Source organism: Xenopus laevis, chromosome 2L, assembly GCF_017654675.1.
Source record: "Xenopus laevis strain J_2021 chromosome 2L, Xenopus_laevis_v10.1, whole genome shotgun sequence".
Taxonomy (NCBI): Eukaryota; Metazoa; Chordata; class Amphibia; order Anura; family Pipidae; genus Xenopus; species Xenopus laevis.
The window spans coordinates 73661414-73685585 of NC_054373.1; the positions used below are offsets into that span (position 1 = coordinate 73661414).

The window sequence follows — 24172 nt, forward strand, 5'->3', positions numbered from 1 at the left end:
GAAATATATGTTTACCCCCCAAAAAGTTGAAATTTTACTTACCGTAACTTCCCTTTACTTTTAGTCCAATCAGCTGCACACACTGAGATTTCCCTCCCTCCCCCTAATTAGAACAGTAGGACCAATAGCCGAGCTTCAGAAGCTATCAGAACCCACCCCTTTCCCCCTTACATCTTGCCTTTTGCAAGTAATACAACCACACAGAAAGCATAATATATTTAATTGGGTGGGCTTACTTGTGCTGCTAATTGGACTAAAAGGAAAGGGAAATTACGGTAAGTAAAATTTCAACTTTCCTTAACAAAAGGAGGATTAGGTTCCAGATTCCTTCACCATTGATTGAAGAATAGATCTCCCAAAGGCCGCATCCTGGGAAGCATTGATGTCCAGTCTATAGTGACTAACAAATGTATGTGGACTTGCCCATGAGGTTGCTCTGCAGATCTGATCCACAAGAACCAGAAACTTTTCCACCCAAGATCTGGCTGTCACTCTGGTAGAGTCTGCTTTCACAAACATTGGTGGAGATTTGTTATCAGCAATATAACAGGTCTGTATAGTATATTTTATCCATCTGGCTAAAGACAACCTTGAAGCCGATTGTCCCTTGTTTTTCCCAAAGGATATAAAGAGATTTTCTGATTTTTCTGAATGTTCTTTTAATATATTCATTTAGAACTCTGCTCACATCCAACAGATGAAGTCTCTTTTCTTCTGGAGTTTTTGGCTGAGGAAAAAAGGCAGGAAGACAGATCTCTTTATTAATATTAGCCCAAGAAGCCACCTAAGTAACACTTGTTCTTGAAAAAACTTTATGTAAGGCTCTCTGACTGATAAAGCCTGAAGATCCCTTACTCTCTTTGCAGAAGTGATTGGGAAAAAAGGTGTTTAATATCTGTATTCTCCATAGGTTCAAAGGGAGCATCACAGAGTTTCTCCAATACAATATTCAGATCCCACTGTGGACAAGGCTCCAGTACAGTTGGTCTTAACTTGAAAGCTGCTCTTATAAACCTTTTAATAAGAGGTTCTTCAGCAAACCTGATCCCCAGAAATGCTGAAATTTCTGATATATGAACCTTGAGTGTATTTGGTCTTAAATTCTTGTCCAAGCCACGCTGAAGAAAATCCAAGATGTTGTTTACAGAAACTGAAGACAAATTAATATCTTCCATATGACACCAATTCCTAAAGACTTTTATAATCCTTTACTTTGGAAGTACTGTAGATTCTTTCCTCACGATCATCAAGGTATTAATTACTTTCTCTGAAAGACCCTGATTACTTAATAGGGGTCTATCAACCTCCAGGCTGTCAGGTTCAGACATTGAGGATCTGTGTGTACCACCCCCTTCTGGAACAATAGAGATCTGGTGCAATGAAGGATCCAATATTCCCCTCGACTCATCTGCATTAGGAGTGAAAACCAACTCCTCCTCGGCCAGATTTGGTATGATCGCAATCACTGAAGTCTGGTCTAGTCGTATCTTCCTTAGAACTCTCCCTATGAGAGGAATAGGAGGAAAGACATATGCCAGCCTGAATTCACACTTGATGGACAGCGAATCCAGGATCCAAGGGTGATCTTTCTTGTAGAGGGAGCAGAACCTGGGCAGTTTGGAATTCTCTCTTGTCGCCAAGAGGTCCACCACTGGCTTCCCCCATCTCTTGATAATTCTCTGAAAAAAATCCTCTGATTCAGAGATCATTCTCCTGGGTCCAATGTAACTCTGCTCAAATGGTCTGCCAGTTTGTTGTCCTGTCCCCAAATATGCACCGCTATCAGAGCTACAAGATGTTCTTCTGCCCAGTGAAGAATATTCATGGTCTCCTTCAGGAGAACCCTGGACCTTGTGCCTCCCTGTTGGTTCAGGTAAGTCACCACAATCGTATTGTCGGTCTGAACTTTCACAGCACAGCCCATCAGATGCTTCTGAAAAAACTTTAGGGCAAGAGAAACCGCCTTCAGCTCTCTGAAATTGGATGAAAGGGACTTCTCTATAGGACACCAACATCCCTGTGCAGAGAGGTTTCCCATATGAGCCCCCAAATGCTGAGGGAAGTGGCAGTTGTAACCATAATCCATTCTGGCTCCTCTATGTCTTTTCCTTGTGTAAGTCTTCCTCTCTGTAGCCACCAGTGTAGTGAATTTTTTGTTTCTGAGGAAATGCAGAACTTTCTGTCCAGGGACTCTATATTTCTGTCCCCTCTGGTGAGCAACTCCTGCTGTAGAAGCCTCATATGTAGTCTGGCCCATTGGACCAATTATATGGAGGCTGACATAAGGCCTAAAATTCTCATCCTCTGACGAAGAGATATCAGCCCAGAAAACTTTAGACCTAGAATCTGAGACTGAAGAGAAGAAACTCTCTCCGGAGTTAGAAAGATCTTCATTCTGACTGTATCCAGTATGTTCCCCAGAAATAGTTTCTGCCTGGATAGGAAGAGGGACGATTTTTCCCTGTTGACTATCCAACCTAGTTTCTCCAGAATTTCCAAGGTTCTCTGAACCTGCTTTACTAGGAGAGAGAGGCTGAAACTTCTTTCAACAACCAATCATCCAGATAAGGGATTATATGTATTCCTTCCTTCCTGGGCACTGCTACCACTGCTACCACCACCTTGGTGAAAACTCTTGGAGCAGAAGTTATCCCAAAAGGCAGTGCCTTGAACTGGAAATGATGCATTCTTTTCTGCATAAAAACTGCTATCCTCAGAAATTTGCTGTGACGATGAAAGATGGGCAGATGTAAATAGGCATCCTTTAAGTCTATTGTTGCTAGATAATCTCCTTCTTTTAGGATTTGAATAACTGACTTTATTTATTCCATCCGGAAATGCTTTTTCCTTATATATCGTTTCACCATTCTCAGATCGATTATAATTACAATGCGAAACGTTCCGTTTGGCTTTGGAACCAAGAAAACAATAGAGTAAGTTCCCTGGCCTCTTTCGTAGTCTGGAACTTCCTCTATAACGTTCATCTGAAGATAATCCCGAATTGATTCTTCTAAAAATATTTGTCTTTGAAGAGAAGAACCCTCTAGGGTGATTAGAAACTGAGGAGGTGGATCCTGGAAAAACTCTATTCTGTAGCCCTCTCTTATCAATTGTAGGACCCAGGGATCTGTCACTAATCATTTCCACTGAGGGTAGAACAGAGAAAGCCTTCCTCCCACCTCCAAACTTCTGGCATCAGAAATTTTTCTGTCTGCCACTAAACTGTGATTTTCCTCTTCCTCTTGAAGCCCTTGAAGCTCCTTGACCTCTAAAGGGCTGTGTTCTCTCTTTCTCTTTTTTGTAGAACCTGTCCTGTCTTTTTCTTGGTGGAGATCTCCTTTGCCTAAGAAAAAAGGATCCTCTCCAGTTCCTCTGTATGTCTTGTGGAAGTGATTTTCCTTTGTCATCAGATAGTTTTTCCATTAAGGAATCCAGCTTAAACAGTTGACCTGGCTCAAAAGCCATGTTACAAAGGTTAATTTTTGAGGTTGAATCCGTTCTCCAAGGTTTTAATCAAATTGCCCTTCTGGCTGTAATAGACAGGGCTACATTTTTAGAAGCAAGTTTTAGTGATTCAATAGAAGAATCACAGTGAAACTCAGATGCTAACTTCACCTTCTTTAGACTTTTCAACAATTCTCCCCTCAGAATCTTGTTTTGAATAACTTCTTCCAACTGAACCAACCAGTATCTTTAGGTCCTTGAAACATCTGAGGCCACAATCAATGGCTTACATTGAGCTGCAGAAGCCATAAAAACTCTCTTTAAAGACGTCTCCGTCTTCATGTCCATCACATCCTTTAGGCCTGACCCATCTTCCACAGGAATTATGGTCGTCTTTGAAAGTTGGCCCACAGCAATATCAACTATTGGAGGGTCTTAGCTTAGATATTGTTTCAGAATGGAACACTGCCATGTCCACCTCATCCTCTGATGAAGAATGAATTTAATCAATAACTGTATAATCCTGTTCAATCACCGATATAGGTGACTTGTCAGCATTAATAATCTGTTCCTGAGATAAAGAACCCCTGATTTCCGAAAATGACTGTTGAATAAATTCCTTAAACCAGCTCATTGCCGTCTCAGCAGACTGAGGGGGTTCATTAGCTTTAGCCAGGCAAGCTTCACAGTGAACTCTCTCATAGTTATCCAGAAGAGGGACATAATATTGTCAGTAAACCAAATGTCTGGTCTTAGACTGCTTTTTCCTATGTCTATTTTCCAGACTGGACATCTGTAGAGAAAAAACTAATCTTTCCATACAGCATATATGGACATATTCAGGGCTAAATAAGTCCAGAAATACCTTAATTGCTTCCCTAGGCAACACAGCCATTGTTCCCAGCATGACCGCTTGTATAGAAACTCTTTTTTGGGCACCTGCAAAAATTCGCTACAGCCTTTTAAATCCCGCGCCTCGTCAAGGTGTGCTGACATCATCAAGACGCGCCTCCAGAAACCCTCGATCCAGGAACTGCGCGTCTATCTAACTTACTTTTCCAGCAGTCAGCTGAATCTGGACGGATAGGAAGCTCTGTACCTGTCCATCCACAAGGACCACCACCCGAAGCTGGCTCCCTGCACGTCCCTGAGCTCACTACCGAGCCCTCTGGAAAAAAGAATATCCCACTGTCCTCAGGTAGGACAGAAAAAAGGGGGGAAGGGGTTGGTTCTTATAACTTTTGAAGCTTGGCTATTGGTCCTACTGTCCTAATTTGTGGGAGGGAAATCTCAATGTGTGCTGCTTTTGGACGTTAAGGAAAGACATACAGTATTTTTGGAAAGTACACATTCTACCATCTAAAATGGGTATCCATGTCTTTCTGCTCCAAACTACTGAGTCATGAGACCCCCCCTAACAGTATGGAGACCCTAGAAAACCATTTTCCGAAAGTACACATTCTGACGAATCTAAAGCAGGTAATTTCATCTTTCTACTGCAAACTACCAAACTGCAAAGCTATACTAAACATAACAGTTTTTATGACATTTCTGAAAATCATCACAAAGCTTGCATTTTACCCCATTATATTCCCCACATTTCATAGTCTACCAGCATAAAGTATCCTAAATATGAACACCGGGTATCTACTAAATAAGTTGATCCCCAATATGCATAGATTTACCAAACCATGTGGCATACAGAGAACCCTAAATCCAAGTGCATATGAATTTTCATGTATGACACTCTGGCTACTACATTATAAGCACCCGGTATGTGTATTATTTGGCATGAGACCCCCTAACAGTATGTGTATATATATATATATATATAATATATATATATATATATATATATATATATATATATATATATATATATATATATATATATATATAAATATATATGTAAATAGTATATATACATATTCTGAAAGTACACATTCTGTCAGGTAATTATATCTTTCTACTGCAAACTACCAAACTGCAAAGCTATGCTAAACAAAACAGTTTTTATGACATTTCTGAAAATCGTCACAAAGCTTGCATTTTACCCCATTATATACCCCACATTTCATAGCCTACTGGCATAAAGCATCCTAAATATGAACGCCAGGGGTCTGCTGAACAGTTTGATGCCTGATATGAAAAGATTTACCAAACTAGGTGGCATACAGAGACCCCCAAATGGATATATAGCAGTATGGAGACCCTAGAAAACCATATATTTTCTGAAAATACAAATTCTGACAAATCTAAAATGGGTAAATACGTCTTTCTACTGCAAACTACCAAATTGCAAAGATATGCTAACACATGAAATTTCTGAAAATAGTCACAAAGTTTGCATTTTACCCCATTATATACCCCACATTATGTAACATACCAGCAAAAGGCATCCTAAATTTGAATGCCAGGGGTCTACTAAACAGGTTGATGCCCAATATGCATAGATTTACCAAACTATGTAGCACACAGAGACACCCAAATAGATATATATCAGACAGAATTTTCATGGGCAAAGTGTGAGTGCTGTGAATGTGTGTGAACCCCCTGATCCCCCAAAATGATATGTGTGTGTTTAAATGTGAATGTAAGTGTGTATTGCTAAAATAATTGTGTGTTTGATGATCTGGTAAAAGGGGCAGAGCTTGCGGGTCAGGAAGTGCGGGCAACAGCATAACACGTCCATTGCACATGTCTGCTGCTGCCTTTGGTGCCCCTGGGCAATTGCGTCTCAGAGGCCACTTGTTTCCTGCCTAGGCTTGTTGCCTAGGGGCTGGGGAATGAGAAGGAATGGAGTGAGCTGCTTTAAAAGCTTCTCCTCTTTTCCCAAACCCTTTAATGCTGCAGAACATACAATCTACATTCTGTAGCATTTGAAAAAACTTTTCCACAGAATGTAGATTCTACGTTCTGTGGCACTTAAAGGGTTAAGAGCTTGAACCCCAACATCTGCACTTTTACCTGGGCAGGCAATCAATCACATAATGGCGTACAGGCATATGGGACCTGGTAACATAGTAACATAGTAAGTTAGGTTGAAAAAAGACACACGTCCATCAAGTTCAACCTTTTTCCTTTTTTTAACCTGCCTATCTGCCAGTTGATCCAGAGGAAGGCAAAAAAACCCATCTGAAGCCTCTCCAATTTGCCTCAGAGGGGGAAAAAATTCCTTCCTGACTCCAAAATGACAATCGTACTAGTCCCTGGATCAACTTGTACTATGAGCTATCTTCCATAACCCTGTATTCCTTAACTTGCTAAAAAGCCATCCAACCCCTTCTTAAAGCTATCTAATGTATCAGCCAGTACAACTGGTTAGTGAGAGAATTCCACATCCACACAATAATCTCCTGTTTGAGTGATGGGGACCAAAACTGTAGGATCATTTTCCAGATGGGGCCTTACCAGTGCTCTATAAATTGGAAGAATGAACCCCTCCTCCCGTGAATCTATGCCCCTTTTAATACAGCTCAAGACCTTATTTGCCCTTGATGCTGCTGATTGGCATTGCTTGCTACAGCCAAGTTTATCATCTACATGGACTCCAGGGTCCTTTTCCATAATGGATTTGCCTATTGCAGTCCCATTAAGGGCATAAGTGGCTTGGAAATGTTTGCATCCCAGGTGCATGACTTTACATTTATTAACATTTAATCCTATTTGCCACTTAGCTGCCCAGATTTCCTGTTGCAAGGAAGCCACATCCTGGATGGAATTTATTGGGTTGGATAGTTTTGTGTCATCTGCAAACACTGATACATTACTTACAATACCCTCCCCTAAGTCATTAATAAACAAGTTAAACAAAAGTGGACCCAATAACGAGCCCTGAGGGACCCCACTAAGAACCTTACTCCAAGCAAAGAATGTACCATTAACAACCACCCTCTGTACCTGATCCTGTAGCCATGTGCAAACAGCTTCATTAAGACCAACAGACCTTAGTTTAGAAAGCAGTCGTTTGTGGGGCACGGTATCAAATGCTTTGACAAAATCCAAATAGATCACATCTACTCCCACTGTCCAGCATCTTACTTACTTTATCATAAAAAGCAATCAAATTTGTCTGACATGACCTATCCTTCATAAAGCCATGCTGATAATGCCATTCACTGGGACATTTACCATTATTAATGGAGCAATACTCTCAACCTGCATCTTTTTACTATTAATATATTTAAAAAACTTCTTGGGGTTAGTCTTAGCCTCCGACGCAATGCACTCTTCATTTCCTTTCTTTGCCTTCCAGGTTGCTGATTTACAACATTTATTACAGTGTTTATATTCATTAAATGCACCTTTCTCTTCTTTCCTATTAACTTCTTTATTTCTTAGTTAAGCCACATGGGGTGATTCTTAGAACTTCTACATTTACAAGTTAAGGGATTAAATTGAGAACAATAATGATTTAATAACATTTTAAATGACAACCATTTCTGTTCTGTGTTTTTAGCTGAAAATACAATGAAGGGCATCCCTAAAGGCACTAAAATGTGCTTTTCTGAAATTCATGTTTTTTGTTGCCCTAGTGTATATTTGTTTTTTTGCACCAGACATTAAATAATACAACATTATGGTCAAGGGGTTCAATGACTTGCACATTTGCTATAAGTTCTGAGTCATTTGAGATCCAGACTATCATTTTTCCTGGTTGGCTCCTCAACAACCTGTGCCATAAAATTGTCAAGCAACAAGTTCATAAACTTGTTCCCATTAACTGATCTGGCAGTACTATTGATCCAGTCAATATCTGGTGTGGTGTTTATACCAATGGCCTGTAGATGTCACTGTGCCCAGACTTATACTGTGCATACTTCATACAGCTTAAAAGTGAAAGTTACTGTTGTGTAAGGCCTGCATGGCAAAACATAACAAAGGGCGACAAGGATGGCTCTTCTACCTCTGCAGCAGCCTTTTCTTCCAAATCCTGGTGAGCCTAGCATACCTTTTACTGCTTGGTTTCATATGTTTGAAAATTACATTATTGCTGCTGACCAAAGGGAGATTTCTGCTGCTAGAAAGCGTGCTTTACTTATTCACTGCCTGGGAGCAGAAGGACAGTGTATATTCTATACATTACCATTACATGATGATACTTATGAAACTGCTCTTACTGCTATAAAGAACTTTTTCGTGCCAAGAGTAAATGTGGTTGCTGAAAGATATAAATTCCGCCAACGTGGACAACGTAATGGCGAATCCACAGAACACTTTGTAGCAGCTTTGAGAGAGCTGGTTGTTTCCTGTGAGTTTGGGACTCTTAACAGATGAAATGCTAAGAGACCAAATAGTGCAACAAAAAGAACTCACCTTGCATTAGAGAGAGACTGCTCCTAGAGCAGGATTTAACCCTTGCAAAGGCTATTACAGTTGCTAGCCAAATTGAAAAAGCAGTGGCAGAGGCTAAAACTCTCAGTCAGGCAACTGCTGGGAATTTACAGATTGTGAATTCAGCACTGTGGCCTAATATTGCACAGGCAAATACAGTGCTAAGGAAAGGGAAAGGGAAAGGGATTCACCTACATTGCAAAACCGTGCAGCAAATACAAATAAAAAATACTGCTTTCACTGTGGTTCAACACAACACACTGCAAATTATGTTACATGTCCTGCAAAAGCTAAACAGTGCCGCAAATGCACAAAAGTAGGACATTTTTCTAGGATCTGCCATAGTTCTGCTAAAGATATTCATGAAGTCACTACTACAAGCTGGTACATTTATTCCAGACAAGTTTATATGCACTGTCAGTGTCAATACTGCGTCTGCTAACAAGGGACACTCCATTATCCTGATGCTTGATACAGGTTCAGCTGTTTCTATACTACCAAAGGATATTTTCTTGAAATACTTTGCAAATGATCCGCTTGTTGCAACTGCCCTGAAACTGGTCAGTTACTCAATCCCTGTGTTTGGTTACTTGCCAGTGACTGTACAATTTGAATCAAATACTGCAAAATGTGACTTTTACATTGTGAATAAGGGTACTGCTATACTTGGAATGGATCTCGTTGCTGCATTAAACCTACAATTAGTTGATGGTCTCATTATTATAGCACCAGTGCCTGCCACACAGCCAGTGTCTAAAATATCACCACAAAGCAACACTCCACTGGGTTGTGCAAAGAACTTTGTACACAAAGTTGAGTTGAGACCAGATGTAAAACCAGTATCATTTTCTGATTCAGCATGGGAAAAACTTGCTATTGATATTGTTGGTCCTTTTACAGATGCTCCTATAGACTGTAGATTTGCTATAACCTTGATAGACTATTACAGTAAATGGACAGAAATTGCATTTTTTCTCATATAACATCAGCTACAGTAATAACATTTCTGTCTACAGTCTTCAGCAGAGAAGGTAATCCAAAGGAGTTAATATCAGACAACGGACCACAGTTTGTCTCATCTGAGTTTGAATCCTTTCTGAGAGAGAGGAATATTGTGCATAGGAAATCTTCAGTGTATTACCCACAAGCAAATTGAGAAATCGAGCGATTCAACAGTCTGAAAGAAGCACTACAGACAGCAAATCTTACTGGGAAATCTTGGAACGTATTTACAACAGAGTTCCTACATAACTACAGAGCAATGTGCCATGCAACAACCCAATCATCTCCAGCTGAATTATTACATGGCAGACAGATGCGCACTAAGTTACATGTTGCAGACATCAAACTTCCACAAAATACTGTGCCTACAAAATCATCTACTGCTGACATTATGAAACATCACCAAGCCAAATGCAAGGCTTATACTGACAAAAAATGTGGTGCAAGAGAAGTCCACTTTCAGCCTGGATCTTTAGTCAGAATTAAGAAACCAGGAATACTGAAACAAGGACAATCTAAATTTACTACACCACTTGAAGTGAGATGCCAGTGAGGACCATACACATATGAACTGTCTGATGGACGCATATGGAATGCAAGTCGTCTTGCTCCTGTTAGATATGACTTTGGAGAAGCTCCATTTGATGAAGGACATTTTCCTACTCCTGATGTCAACTGCAATAGGTCTGAATAATGTGAACATGTAAGGCATACTGAGAGAATTAGAAAACTACCTGCATGGACCAAGGACTATGTGATGTGAATAATGTATATTATTGCTTTAAAATGCATACTGTTTAAAACTGCTATTTATTATAGTTGTCCAAATGCTTTCCTACTATAGGGGGAATATGTGGTGTTTATACAAATGGCCTGTAGATGTCACTTTGCCCAGACTTATACTGTGCATACTTCATACACCTTAAAAGTGAAAGTTATTGTTATGTAAGGCCTGCATGACTCTGCTAATAAAGCACTCTCCTCATCCTCGGCTACCCAAAACATAACATCTGGGTAATTAAAATCCCCCATTATCATTACTTTACCCAAACTAGCAGCCTTTTCTATTTGCATCAGGAGCTTAGCCTCCTCCTCGTCACTTACATTAGAGGGTCTATAGCATACCCCTACAGTTAATTTGCTGGAATCTTTACAACTGGTCAGACTCCTTGCATTTGCAAACATACATTTAATACTGGTACCATATTGAACAAATGACATGTGGTCCTCCCTATCCTTAACAGTACCCCCAACCAAATCTCCTCCCTCATTTCCCTTCCTTTGCCCACTATCTCATCTAACCTGTCTTCCACTGAATATTTTACTGAACCCTATATTCAGTGGGGTTTTCCAGATAACAGATCTTTTCAGAATTGGATCTTCATACCTTAAGTCAACTAGAAAATCTTTTAAACATGAAATAAACCCAATTGTATAGCTGTGCTACCAATAAGGCCTAAATTAGTTTGGATCAAGTTCCATCTACTTTCTAATTACAGAGAAAAAGTAAATACTTTTTAAAAATGTGTATTTTTTGAATAAAATGGAGTCTATTCTGAGTTTTCTGGATAATGGGTTTTTGGATAAGGGATCCCATACCTGCATTATGCTGATTTCATGAATGTTTCTTCTTTGGTTTCAACTTTTGTGTTACCAGTAGCTGGCCTCTAAATTTGTTAGAAAATTCTGACACTGGCAACAATTCCGACATGCATTAGGCGCCTTTAATTGCCGTTGGCATCGGAATTGTCCCGGCGCGAATTCTCCTGGTGAATAAATTCGCCAATAACTATTTACCAGTAACACAGAAGTCCTCATGAGTAAGAGTTTCTTAGCTTTGCTTTTTACATTAAATTTTACATAACTCATTGAAACGTCTGTACTAAAAAATAGTGCAGTATCTGTTATATGAGGAAATAAAAATGAGAAGTCACTTTGTTTTCCTTTTGAGATGTGTCAAACAATAAACTCACTCACTTTTCTCTTCAGGTTCTGAGTCTGACTCTGCATCACTCTCTCCACTTTCCTCACTCTCCTCTTCATCACATTCACTTTCTTCATGGCCATCCTCCTAAAAAAGGTAAAATATTTTAGACATAAGTACATTTTAGACATTGGCTCAAATGGTTTATCATGTCATTCCAACTAAAAATGTTGCCAACCCTTTTCTGTTGAAATATACAATGTGACATACTGTGGTATCTGTTCAATCTATATTGTTAAGGAACCTTGTTGACCATACATTCTACCTCATGCTGGTAGAAATGTGATATCACATTTTTAACTAAATCTAAATCCCAGACAAAGTCGAACAATTAACTTAGATTTCCAATTAAGATGATTAGAGAAAAATAAAATTCTTAAAGTTTAGACAGGCAGTGTGCCTTATAACACATTTACTGAATTATTTTTCTTCTGAGTTCATTCCAGAGTGCAAAAGAAGTGTACCTGTATTACACAAGCCACATTGATGAAAACCTTCGATAAGTTTTGGTAAATTAACTTTTGAACTGCTGGGAAAACTTTAGGGTTGTCCAGTTACTACAGCGAGCCTTCAAAATCAAGATATTCATTTTTGTAACTTTTTTCGTGAGAAAGAAAAAAATAAAAAGCTAAAATCTCCAAGCTTTTCGCTTATTTTTTAAGAAACAGTTTTACATGATTGTAAATATATATTGTTAAGTCATTGAAACTGCTACTTTTACAAATAACAGGTTGCATGGACATGTTTTGGAATATAATTTATAACATATTTTGGATTGTGGTGTAAATTATTGGGCTCTCAGTTGTGGCTATAGTCAGTACCAGGACAGGAACAGTTTATTTATTTACAGAAAGATTATAAAACTAATAATATTTTAAACTTGTATTACTACAACAACAAATAAGTGAACATTTAAATTTTTTTATTTTAGTGCTCAATCCCAAACTCTTTTCCATATCACCTCTTCTCCTTCATTATCATCTGTCTCTTCACTGATTTCCAGCTGTTGTTTCGGGCTCTTTTTGTAGTTATCAGACTGTAAAGAACTTTAAAGAAAAAGATTATGTGCAGTCAGTTACCACACTGAAGTTCCTGTAATGGGATTAAATATATTTTATAAATTTATATTTTATTGCAGTTTATTTGTTATCAGCAATGGTGTCTGCTCATACATTTTACCTGTGTAGGAGGGTAAAGGTTTGGCTTACCTTTAGGTCCTTTGTTCCCCATGGCATAAATTAGACACCTAGATTGGGTCCTCAGTTACACAAGGGAAGCTGCTTCCTTTGTCCTATGTGAAAATATGCTGCTGGCAGTTCAGTGACTAGCCAGTAGATGTATATATATTTTATAAAAGGTTTTTCTATACCCCAGGGATTTAGTTAGCCAGCTAGGCTGGGTCCTTTTTCTTTTCCTTTTTTTTATAAAAAGGGATGTTGCCATGTGTTCTGCCTCATTCCAGTGTACCCACTGGAAGTGGTGTGTTGCTGCTAGGACCTGAGGTGGAAGAAGGCCTCAGAATAGGTGAAGCCAGTGGCAGGTCAGAAACTGTAATAGGTCACTATAGGAGTGACAGATAAGTTAAGGGTTAGCACCCTGCAGTGTGACAATGCTGCCAGGTTAGGGATTCAAGTGGTTAGGCTCAGGGATAGAGAGATCCTTGGAGTGTAGATCCAGCTGTGAGGTACCTTCAATGGGGACTGTCCACCGAAGGCAGGAAAGGCGACTTAATTCACATAGCTGACTAAAAAAACGATCAGACATTATCTGTGAGTGATACAATTGTGTGTAAATGCAATGCTGCCAATACTTGCTTTGTTGAGTGTACCATCTGAGCATAAATCTTGAATATGTGACAGACTATTGAGAAGTGTACCATCAGTTCAATAAATGTTCTGCTGTTTTAAAGAACCACTGGCACCCAAAGTTTATTTGATCAAGAGTAGAAAATGTGTGCTTATATCAAGTGGTAATCCTTTCCTCCATACCATAAGCAAGGGCCCCACCTGAGGATAGAGTCTAATTATACTGTGCCTACCGGGAGTTGCTGGAAGTTGGACCCCTTGCCCGGGTACCGAAACCAGTGGATAGTAACCCAAGGGAAGGTTTAGGAAGACCCTGACCCATCCTCCTGTTACACCAGTTTTCTACACAAAGCCTCCCCTAACCTACTGTCATTTTGTTAAATTTATATTTTAATTCAGCATTATGTTTCCATACTAATTAAAGGAATTTGGTAGCTTATTGGCTCATGTATAGGTGCAAATCAACAGCATGAAAATTAGCCAGGCTGACTGTGTTTTCATAAATGTATTAAGGGTCTGACACTATTAGGGATGTAGCGAACTGTTCGCCCGCGAACTAGTTTGCGCGAACTTCGACCGTTCGCGTCCGCCGAATGTTCGCGAACGTTTGGGAACGTTCGCATTTTGAGTTCGCGTTCGATCGTTCGACCATTCGACCATTCGAATTCCTTCGACCGCTAAAAATCGAACGATTTCCATTCGTTCGAACGATTGTAAGCATTCAATCGAATGAAAAGCATTCGATCGAATGGCTTAGATCGTTCGATTCGAATGAAAATCCTTCGATCGAACGATTAAAATCCTTCGATCGTTCGAATCGAACGATTTTAGCGGGTGTTCGAAGTTCGCGAACTGTTCGCGAACGTTCGCATTTTTTGCCGGTGTTCGCGAACGCCACTGGTATGTAGACTTATTTGAATAATGTACAATCTCTAAAAAGCTCTATAGGCCAGATTTTATGGTTTATGGGCTAAATTAAATTTGAGGAGAAAAAAAAGTTTAAGTAACTTAAATCCATTCATATTAATTTCCATTCTTTCTCACCTTCCTTTCTTTTTCAAATTTTGCACTTCTTCCTTTGCTCTTCGTACAACTTCACTGGCCTCTGCTTCTAAAGATGGCGTAGGGGTTGCAGGTCCAGTCACCAATGAGTGTGTAGTTGAACGGGACAAACTGCGTCGGAGCGATTCATTCATTGCTTCACTCTCCACCAGACGAGTTCTGTGGATAAATAATGTAACTCTTATGAACATGAATGCAACAATGGGGTTGACTAGAGGGACCCGGCCACCCCAAGAAAGAATTTCCAATTCTTTTCTATAGCTTCAGTCAAACAAAATAAAATTTACTTTTACTATTTAAATTATTTAAATCTTTTTTCTACAGAATTCCCAATCACCACATGGCAAGGCAAGCTGAGATTTTTAAATATATTGTTTTATTTTATTTAGATGTAATATTCATTATTATGTTTTCAAATATCTATGACTTCAAAAGAACATGTCAAGATTCTTCTTTGCCTCAATATCATCATCATTTTATGTACAAGGTAAATGTAGTATTTACATTTTGCTTTGTATATGGGGAAAGTGCACAAATATGCTGATGAACCCTAGAGATCTCAATCACTAAAGGATAACTACAGCAACCAACTGAGAGATATGCTGGAGGGCTTGAGCAGGTAGCTGCCCATAACAACTAAGAAATCAGAGTATTGTGACTGTGCTAAAAAGCATATTTAAAAACTTTTGTGCACAACCAGGCAGAATATTATGAAATACTTTAGGTTATGGGTTTAGTTGCACTCAAAGCTGTGCCTCAAATGTCTGTGAAACACACACAACAATGACTATTTTTTAAATAAAAACACATTCGTTCTCTGGCTTTAAAGCTTTTCTTTTATCTCAGTATAGTAGTTTGTAGGTGGTCAGTTAGTCAGTATTTGAACTTGCAAAATGCATTTTTTTTACCTTAGTTCTTCTATTTCATGGATATAATTCTGAATGAGAGTTTGTATTTCTTCATTACTATCACCTGGTAAAGTAAAAAATAGAGAGAGTGTTGACTATAAGTTACTTTAGATAAACCAAAGGAGATACAATGAATTAATGCGAATGAAAAAAGATGATGTGCTTTAAGCATGTCTGTTCACTAGACAAAAGGGCCCTGGTCCATTGTATTCAGTGGAGTCTTAAAGGAACAGTTGCTTTGTCAGCAACTTGAAGGGGGGCCACATGGGTCATAACTGTTCAGTGAGTTTGCAATTGATCCTTAGACTGCAGCTCAGATTCAAAAGCAAACAGTTTTGGCCCATGTGGCCTCCCCTCAGGTCACTGGTTGGTTACTGCCTGGAAACCAAGAGAACTTCAAAGCAGGAAGTAGTTTTCTGGCTATTACACGGCTGTTACATGTCCAGTCACTCCAGCCTTTATACATTACATTTTTGGCTAACTAACTATATTAGAAACTGTTTTATTTTGCACAGCCTATCTATTTACCCTATTTTATACTGAACAATTCCTTTAAAGGGTGGTTCACCTTTAACTTACCTATAGAGTGGCTAATTCTAGGCAACTTTTCAACTGGTTTTTATGTTTTCTTTTTTATAGTTTTTTAATTGTTTGACTTTTTCTTCTGACTCTTTGCAGCTTTCAAATTGGGTCACTGAGCCCATTCTGAGCCTATGTATTGCTAAAGGTGAAAAACTCCTTTACCGTGGCCATACAGTATATTGAAAGATTTGCTTGTCTGGCGAGGTCCAGAACTAAACAAGTATATGAATCCAGTTTTACTTTCATACTTTTTGTCACTTCTGTTCACAAAGAACTTCAATGGGTTCAGTAAAAATGATTACAGTCCACTGAGAAGACCCTTATATTGAGCTGCTCAAAGGCTGCTGTTTAGAAAAGGAAGAGGCTTGTTTGTTTAAAGGTAGATAGTGAGCTCTAAACAAACTGCCCTGTTTAAAAAGGAAGAGGGTGTTCAGTGAACATCAGAGTTTTTTTTCATCAAATCAGAGTTTTATAATGACATATAATGGATTTTTTTTAAAGTGAAAACAAAAGGCAGAATGTAATTTCAAGTACTATTTAATGTGCTTATTTTTATCAATGGTCTTTTAGTTGTATACTATCCAATTAAGTGAACGTTTTAAGTAAATGTTTTTAGGTTACTTTATTGCCTTGTGTTAGTTATCCTTTAAAAAGGTGGCAAACATTTTGCTTATGACATGATTGTAAAAAATATTTTCCAAATAGGAGCACTGAAAGTATTTTATTACATAATCCCTAAAGAAATATTTGGTTCAGACTAAACTATATTCCGAATAGATATCTTAACTTCCAAAAATAAATTGCACGTTTTTTTACAAAGACATACATGATCCCACAGATTTAAATAAAACTATGATAGTCTATGCATGAATTGTATAAAGCACTTTCCAACCCTCCTTTAAATCACATTGTAATGCAACACCTCTCTCACCATGTACCATTGTGAAGGAATGGATTCTGGGACTTGAATCACTCTGCTTTCCAAATATTCTCTAAAAAGCAGATGGAAGTCCTAGAATCAATCACTTCACAATGGAACAAGGTGAAGGACTGGCTGCACTGTTAGCCTATGCCTTCCATCGTGGTTGGTTCTCTGGAAATCAGAGAGATTTTAAGTCCCAGAATCCATCACTTCGCAATAAAACAGGGTGAGGGAGGTTTCAGGGAAATATTACCTGTAAATAAAGACAAATGATTAAGGTTTCATTTCAATCTGTGGGATCATGTATGTCTTTGTAAAGCACATATTAATATTTACTGGAAGTTCAGACAGTTTATGTACCTTTATTACATAACCCCAATTGACTGAGCACATGTCAAAATGGGATATAATTCTTTGCATATGAGGGTTTGCTGTTTTAGAGAAAATCACTCAGAAATACTTTCCCATTGAAGATAATGAGAACAGCAGCGTTGAAAGCAGTTGAAATATTGTTTTTCAGCTATTTTACAAATTGCAGTTATGATAATGCATCCCTTAAAATTCACTTGGTATAATATAATATTTTTTTCTAAGGGTGTATTTATGTACATGAGTATTATTTTAAAATAATGCAAGCTTTCTCTGCTTGATATTGCAGTGAATTTACCAACTCCTTACCAGCTCGCTGTACCAAGCGTGCAGCTTCTTGTCCAGCCATACGAGTGACACGAGCATTGATAGCTCTAATAGCCTCTTGTAGGGCAGTAACACGAAGTCGCAATGATGCATTCTCGCTACGTAACATAGACAGCTCCTGACACATATCACTTAAACCATCACTACCAGCAACTCGATGACCCTAAGGAAACAAAAGACATAATGTCAATTAAAAACAAAATTTTTTAGTTCAGTAAAAATCAATTCAACACCAATTCAATATATATATACTGTATATGTGTGTGTGTGTGTGTGTGTGTGTGTGTGTGTGTGTGTGTGTGTGTGTGTGTGTGTGTGTGTGTGTGTGTGTGTGTGTGTGTGTGTGTGTGTGTGTGTGTGTGTGTGTGTGTGTGTGTGTGTGTGTGTGTGTGTGTGTGTGTGTGTGTGTGTGTGTGTGTGTGTGTGTGTGTGTGTGTGTGTGTGTGTGTGTGTGTGTGTGTGTGTGTGTGTGTATAGATGAAACTGCAAAACTAAAACTATTGCACAAAGATTAATTTCAATACAGTGGTATTGTCAGGCAAACTATCCATGAAGTAATAACTTTTAACTTCTAAAACTCAGGAGAGGCAGAGGTAATTGCATGCATATAATTATCTCATAACCTACTTGTATATAAGGCAGAGGAAATTATAAGAACAAATAAAACAGAAGGAGCATACGCACTGCAGCAATACCAGAGCCTAAGAGCATTTCAAGGAACTGTGCATTCTTTAAAGAAGAACAAAAAAAGCAGCCATGCACAGGGCCCCCTCCCCAACCACATATCTGCCACTTTAAAAGCTCACAAGGGTCCTCTCATGATACCATTGTTGATGCACAGGAAGAAAGGACCAAAATTGTTTCCACTGCTCACGCTTTTGCTCAGAGATAACTGTCAGGGAGCCTAAAATGAGGTTTGATGCAGCCAAAGATGGCAGCAACAACTCATTTTGAGAAAAGGTATTGAAGGCTGCTGGTACTTTTTAAAGTGCTAGCAATACACTTAGGGAGAGGTCCTATGTATATTTGCTAAGAGCTAAAATAATAGCATGGGGAGTTTAGTTCTCACTTAAATAAAGTAACTTTTAAGTTTATTTATTTTGTTTTTAAAAATCTCTGTCCTCTAATTGTGATTGGTACTACTATCGCAAAATTGAGCGCTAGGAACAGTGCTTGGCCCTAAAAAATCTGCACCCACTTTACTATGCAGCTAAAGGGCATGTACACCTAAGCGTATGCTCAAGCCTAGGGTTGACACCTATCCAATTTTGACCCGGACAGCCCATAAAAAAATTGGCTGTCCAGGTCAAAACTGGATAGGTGGCAACCCTAAGCTTGAGCAAAACCTTCTACCTGGTTTTCAACATTCTGAAAAACGGGCTGAAATCCTCCGATTTTCATGCAATGGATGCAATAACCCCACCCCCCACATCATCATGCCACCCAAAATGTCATCACATTGCTATCCGTGTGATGACATCAGTGGCATGCATGATGACATCAACAACGTGCACCATCAACATCAGGGTTATAACATACAGTAGTTGGCAACCCTCTTCAAATCCCATATGCATGACATTTTTTCCCTGGCAGGCTCTCATTTTACTACATGCTAATTGGCTAACTGGTTGAGGCAGGAAATTTAATATGAAATAATGCTATGAAAGCGACTACAAAGACATTGTCATTATTCCTTCTATGCAAATATAAAAGAACATTAAAATGTATAAGGAAAAAGGAAAGTCAGGCTTAGCCTGTTTACAAGCATAACCTCTGCATACTTGCAGATTATGTGCAGTTTTTACACACACACAAAAAAACAAATATTTGGAACTCACTGCCTTGTACTCCTGTAATTCCAACTTCACTCGGGCTAGTTCTGCACGAAGAGCCTGTACTTGCTGTCCGCTCTGCTCCTGATTGGCTGTCACACGATTCTTAATGTTTCTTGCACGATTTGCGTACTTTAGTGTATTTAAGGTTTCCATGAAATCACGATCAGATGGAGAGACACAAGCAATCATCATTGTTTGACTATGGAGGGAAAATAAGAGAAAGAAACATTACAGGGAGAAATCTAATTAGCCAATGAGTTTCCAAAAAATCTATTCAATAGGTGATTCAACAGTTTCTACTGAACACTGAACACTGAACAACTGAGTGTAGCCAAAGACTTCAGTTACATGCAAGTGTTGTACCTTCCCTAAATTAGCTGTAATTTACAGTTGTAAATTTTGTTGCCAACAGTGAATCTACAGAGTGTTCAAACACAAAGGGGCAGATGTAGACTAAAGTCTAAAAGTACAAATTTGGAGCATTTCATCAGAAATGAAACACCGCCAGTTTACTAAGAGCATTTTTGCCAATAAAAATTTCTCCAGGTTAATGCTGGCAAGCTGGCAATTTTGGATTATCTACATCACGTCCTCTGTGCTAATACCCCACATAAGTCATAAGACATAAGTGCCTAGTAGCCCTGAAAATGCTGCCACATATATTAGGAGGTGAGTCATGGTAAGTGTGCTTAATGGAAAAGAGTGCACGTTGTATATTGATTCCTTCTCTTGTTTGGGCTTTATTTCAGTGTGCCTGCCACAACAAAAGCCTTAGCATAAGAGAAGAATAAAAATTCCGCGGCTTGTGAAAACACAGCCTTAAAAAACTCTAAATTGTGTGATCGCTGCACAAGAAGATTGGCAGGAGATGCGGCAGCAGATACTGCTGATATAATGAGATAGATCAAAGAAGCAGTCGCAGACGGTTTTTACCTTGCTACTAAACGTAATAGTAAAGATATAGGGCATGACAACGGTGCCTCGGCTTCATGTGGGAACCATCTTTCTTCGGAATGGCAGGGGAAGAAGATATTGAGGCGGAGCAATTTAGTTTATCTTTTAATTTAAGCTGTGAGAACCCAGTTAGAGCTCCTGGAAAAGTCGGAACAACACTCATCCTCTTCAAATCCGTTTAAATTTCTAAAGAAAGAAAAATCTACTTTCCCTTTGCATAAAGTGATTAAAGGGTACAGAAGCTATATCCTTTTGCAATGGAATAGAACTTGTTTAGGAGAAGACTCCTTAGGTGGATGTGGCAGTTTCCAGACTAACCAGAAAGAAGCAACTACAAGTTGAAGGTGTAATTTTTTTTTTTTAACCCGATGGATAGGAAGATGGAAGCATCTCTAAAGATCTGGTGTTGAGAGCTACATGCAGGCCAGCTTTGACACTGACATCAGTGTCTAGAGCAATGCAGATGTGGCTGCAGAATGTGGAGGTGGCTTTAAGAGTGAACAGAAGAGACATTATTGAAGCATTAGCTACAGATTTTGTCACAGAGGCTACAGTGGACATGGTTAGGTCATCATCAAGAGCTATGGCCCTATCAGTTGTGGCAAGAATGACCTTATGGTTAAGACCATGGAATGCAGATAAAGCTTCTAAAATGAATTTATGCAATTTACCCTTTCAGGGTCAAATGCTTTTTGGGGCAAAATTAGAAGATATAATTAAGAGAGTGACAGGTGATTGTGTTCTTACCCCAGGAAAATAAAGTCTTCAAACCACCTGAATTTCAGGCAGACAGATCTTCCTTTCGGAACAAAACTGCTTATTCAGAACAGAAAGGACTGCAAGACAGCCTACTCAGTGGAGAGGAGGACAATATGCCCTATACAAAGCTCAGAGAGGTAAATGAACAGAGGCCAAGTCAGCAGAGATTCTGAATCCATGCTTCAGAGTTACCCAGAAGACTGACATATTTTGTAGAAGTGTGGACAAAGTCAATAATCGATCAGTGGGTATTGCAAACATTAAGGCACGGTTATTATCTGGAATTCAAAGAAGTCCCAATGCACAATCATTTTGTGTTATCAAAGATTCCCAGTGCGGCAGAGCAAAGAGAAGTGATGATAAAATGCTGCATGTTCAACAATTGTAAAAGGATGGAGCCATTCTTCCAGTCCCGCACAAGTTTCATGGACAAGGAATTTACTCTATTCTGTTCATGTTAAGAAAAAAGACAGGATACTTTTGTCCAGTCCTGGATTTATGACCAATAAATATATTTCTACAAATAAAGAGATTTAGGATGGAATCTATTTTTTCAATAATAAAAGTAATTCAGACAGGGGATTGGCTTCCATGTCCCGATTGTAAACTCACACCAAAGATTCCTAAGATTTGCTTTAAGCCAAGATCTCCACTATCTGTTTTCTTGACTCCCAATCATCACTTCGAGTCTTTTCAAAGATTCTGCAATCACTCATAGCAAATATCAGGAGATGGGAAATGCAGATATTCCATTATCTAAAAGACATTTTGAAATCATGAAATTGCAAGACCCAGAGGTTTTGACTCAGCAAAGAGACAAAGTCATCGAGATCCTTCAAGATCATGGCTGGGTCCTAAATCAGGAGAAAAGTCAGCCTGTACCTTCCCAAGAATTCATATATTTAGGGGCCAGGTTTCTAACAGCACAAGGCTTAGTGACTCTACCAGACTAGAAGAAGGAAAAGATAAGAAAGGCAGTCAGAGATCTGATGCAGAAACCCTGGAGCTCAGCTCGGGAAGTGAGCAGTGTATTAGGTCTCCAAACTTCGACATTTACAATGTTAAAATGGGCTCAGTGCAGGGTCAGGCCACTACAGAACATGTTTCTGAGTCAGTGGGATTCAGTTGGAATCAGAAGATTTTTATGCAAGCTCAAACCAAGGAGAAGTTGAGGAGGTGTCTAATGGAAGACAATTTGTCAAGGGGACATTCTTTGGAAACAACCAGATGGAAAGTATTGACAACGGACTAGTGATGGGTGAATTTGCGAAACGGCGCCGGCGTCTCGTTTCTGATGCCGGCGCCCGAATTTGCGCGATTTGCCACCAGCGAATAAATTCGCAAAACGGCCACGAAAATTCGGCCGGAAAAATTTTCCGGCGTCAAAAAATTTTTTCGCCGGCGACGAAAAAAAACAGACGCCGGCGTCAAAAACGCAAAAACATCCTCGAGGAGAGTCAGTGACATGCAGGCATTGTCTGTGGTCTCAAAATTTTCAATTATGCATCTATTTGGAGAAAATGTTTATGTTGTTTAACCAACCCTTTTCATACTGCTATGGTACTTACCCATAGGTGTGAATGCTGCCATAGTAACCAGGGAAAATTTATGTCATACTTACTGTAATTTTCGTTTCCTGGTTAATATTGGCAACATTCACACCGAATCCTCCCACTACAAGCTCGGACATCAAAAGACCTGAGGTGAGAGGGGGGTCATATAGGGTGGCTAATTAATCGGATTAATTTCTGTCCTATCAGGAAGCGATGGGCGAGGAAATACCCATAGGTGTGAATGCTGCCCATATTATCCAGGAAACAAAAATTATGGTAAGTATGATATAAATTTTCTGTTATATATATTGTGACAGGGTGTTTGGGAAACACCACTGTCTTGGAGGAAAGTGCCCTGAAAAGAGTGCATTTAAACTGCATAGAGGAGCTACCTAGGAATGTAAAAGGGCTGAGTTACCACACCTTAGGGCTCTCTGGACACATCCTAGAGTGAAGGACATTGTGGTGCTGCTGGGAGAGACAGTGCCTGGCAGAAAGGGTCTTGCTGCCAGCAAGAGTTTTGCAGAGGCTGGTGGGCCTAAATTCCTGGAGGAGAGAAGGGACTGGCAGAGGATAGTCAGCCTGAGTCCCAGGAGGGGAAGCCAGCAGGGCTGAGTGAGAAGCCCAAATGCTCTGAAGTTCCAGAGGGTGACTGGATGGTGAGAGCCCAGAGGGTGGAAACCCCTGAATGTTTTGCATTGAAGTTGCTGAACTGTACCCTGAATGTTTTGCACTGAAGTTGCTGAACTGTGTTTTTGTTGCCTTTTGTTGAATGCCCAGTGCCTAAGAAACCTGTGTTTTGTCTGAAGCCTTGGTGTCCCTGTCTCTAAACTCAAAATCCTACGCTTACCTGCCTACCAAATGCTAATTACCCCAAAAAGTGAATGTGCAGGTGAGTGGCATGTCACAATATATATATATATATATATATATATATATATATATATATATATATATATATATATATATATATATATATATATATATATATATATATATTTATATATATATTATATATATAAATACCTGTACTTATATAACTATAAGTACATAAATAAACTATAAATGACTTATTAAAATATACAAAATTAATTTACTAGAATTTGGCAATTATGGATGGCATTTCATTTAACACAAGGAGCTCCTAATTGAGGCCATCAGACAGGGGCGATCCGCCAATGAGGCGAGCTGAGACGCTCAACATGTGGGGACTCAAGGTTAAGAAACAGGGCTGTGGGGACTTTTTTCCTTTTAGATACATAAAGCATAAATATAGCAAATAAACTAAAGTCTAAAGTCAAGAATCAAAAAGCTGTGCTTAACTTTTGGCCT

The 24172-nt window shown here is 39.1% G+C and overlaps 1 protein-coding gene across 5 annotated transcripts in view; it reads right to left on the reverse strand.

The window, feature by feature from the left end:
- Nucleotides 1–24172, reverse strand: part of LOC108708156 (kinesin-like protein KIF21B) — a 93210-nt gene that overhangs the window by 48395 nt on the left and 20643 nt on the right. For all 5 annotated transcript variants that reach the window (XR_005965395.1, XM_041582040.1, XM_018246556.2 and 2 more), the window contains exons 8-13: nucleotides 19578–19773; nucleotides 17722–17902; nucleotides 15540–15603; nucleotides 14614–14790; nucleotides 12726–12810; nucleotides 11758–11851 (exon numbers count right to left, since the gene is read on the reverse strand). Coding sequence is in view for 4 of the 5 variants with exons in the window: in XM_041582040.1 (XP_041437974.1) it covers nucleotides 11758–11851; nucleotides 12726–12810; nucleotides 14614–14790; nucleotides 15540–15603; nucleotides 17722–17902; nucleotides 19578–19773 (797 nt within the window). In the remaining variant the exon portion in view is untranslated. The remainder of the gene's footprint in view (nucleotides 1–11757; nucleotides 11852–12725; nucleotides 12811–14613; nucleotides 14791–15539; nucleotides 15604–17721; nucleotides 17903–19577; nucleotides 19774–24172) is intronic.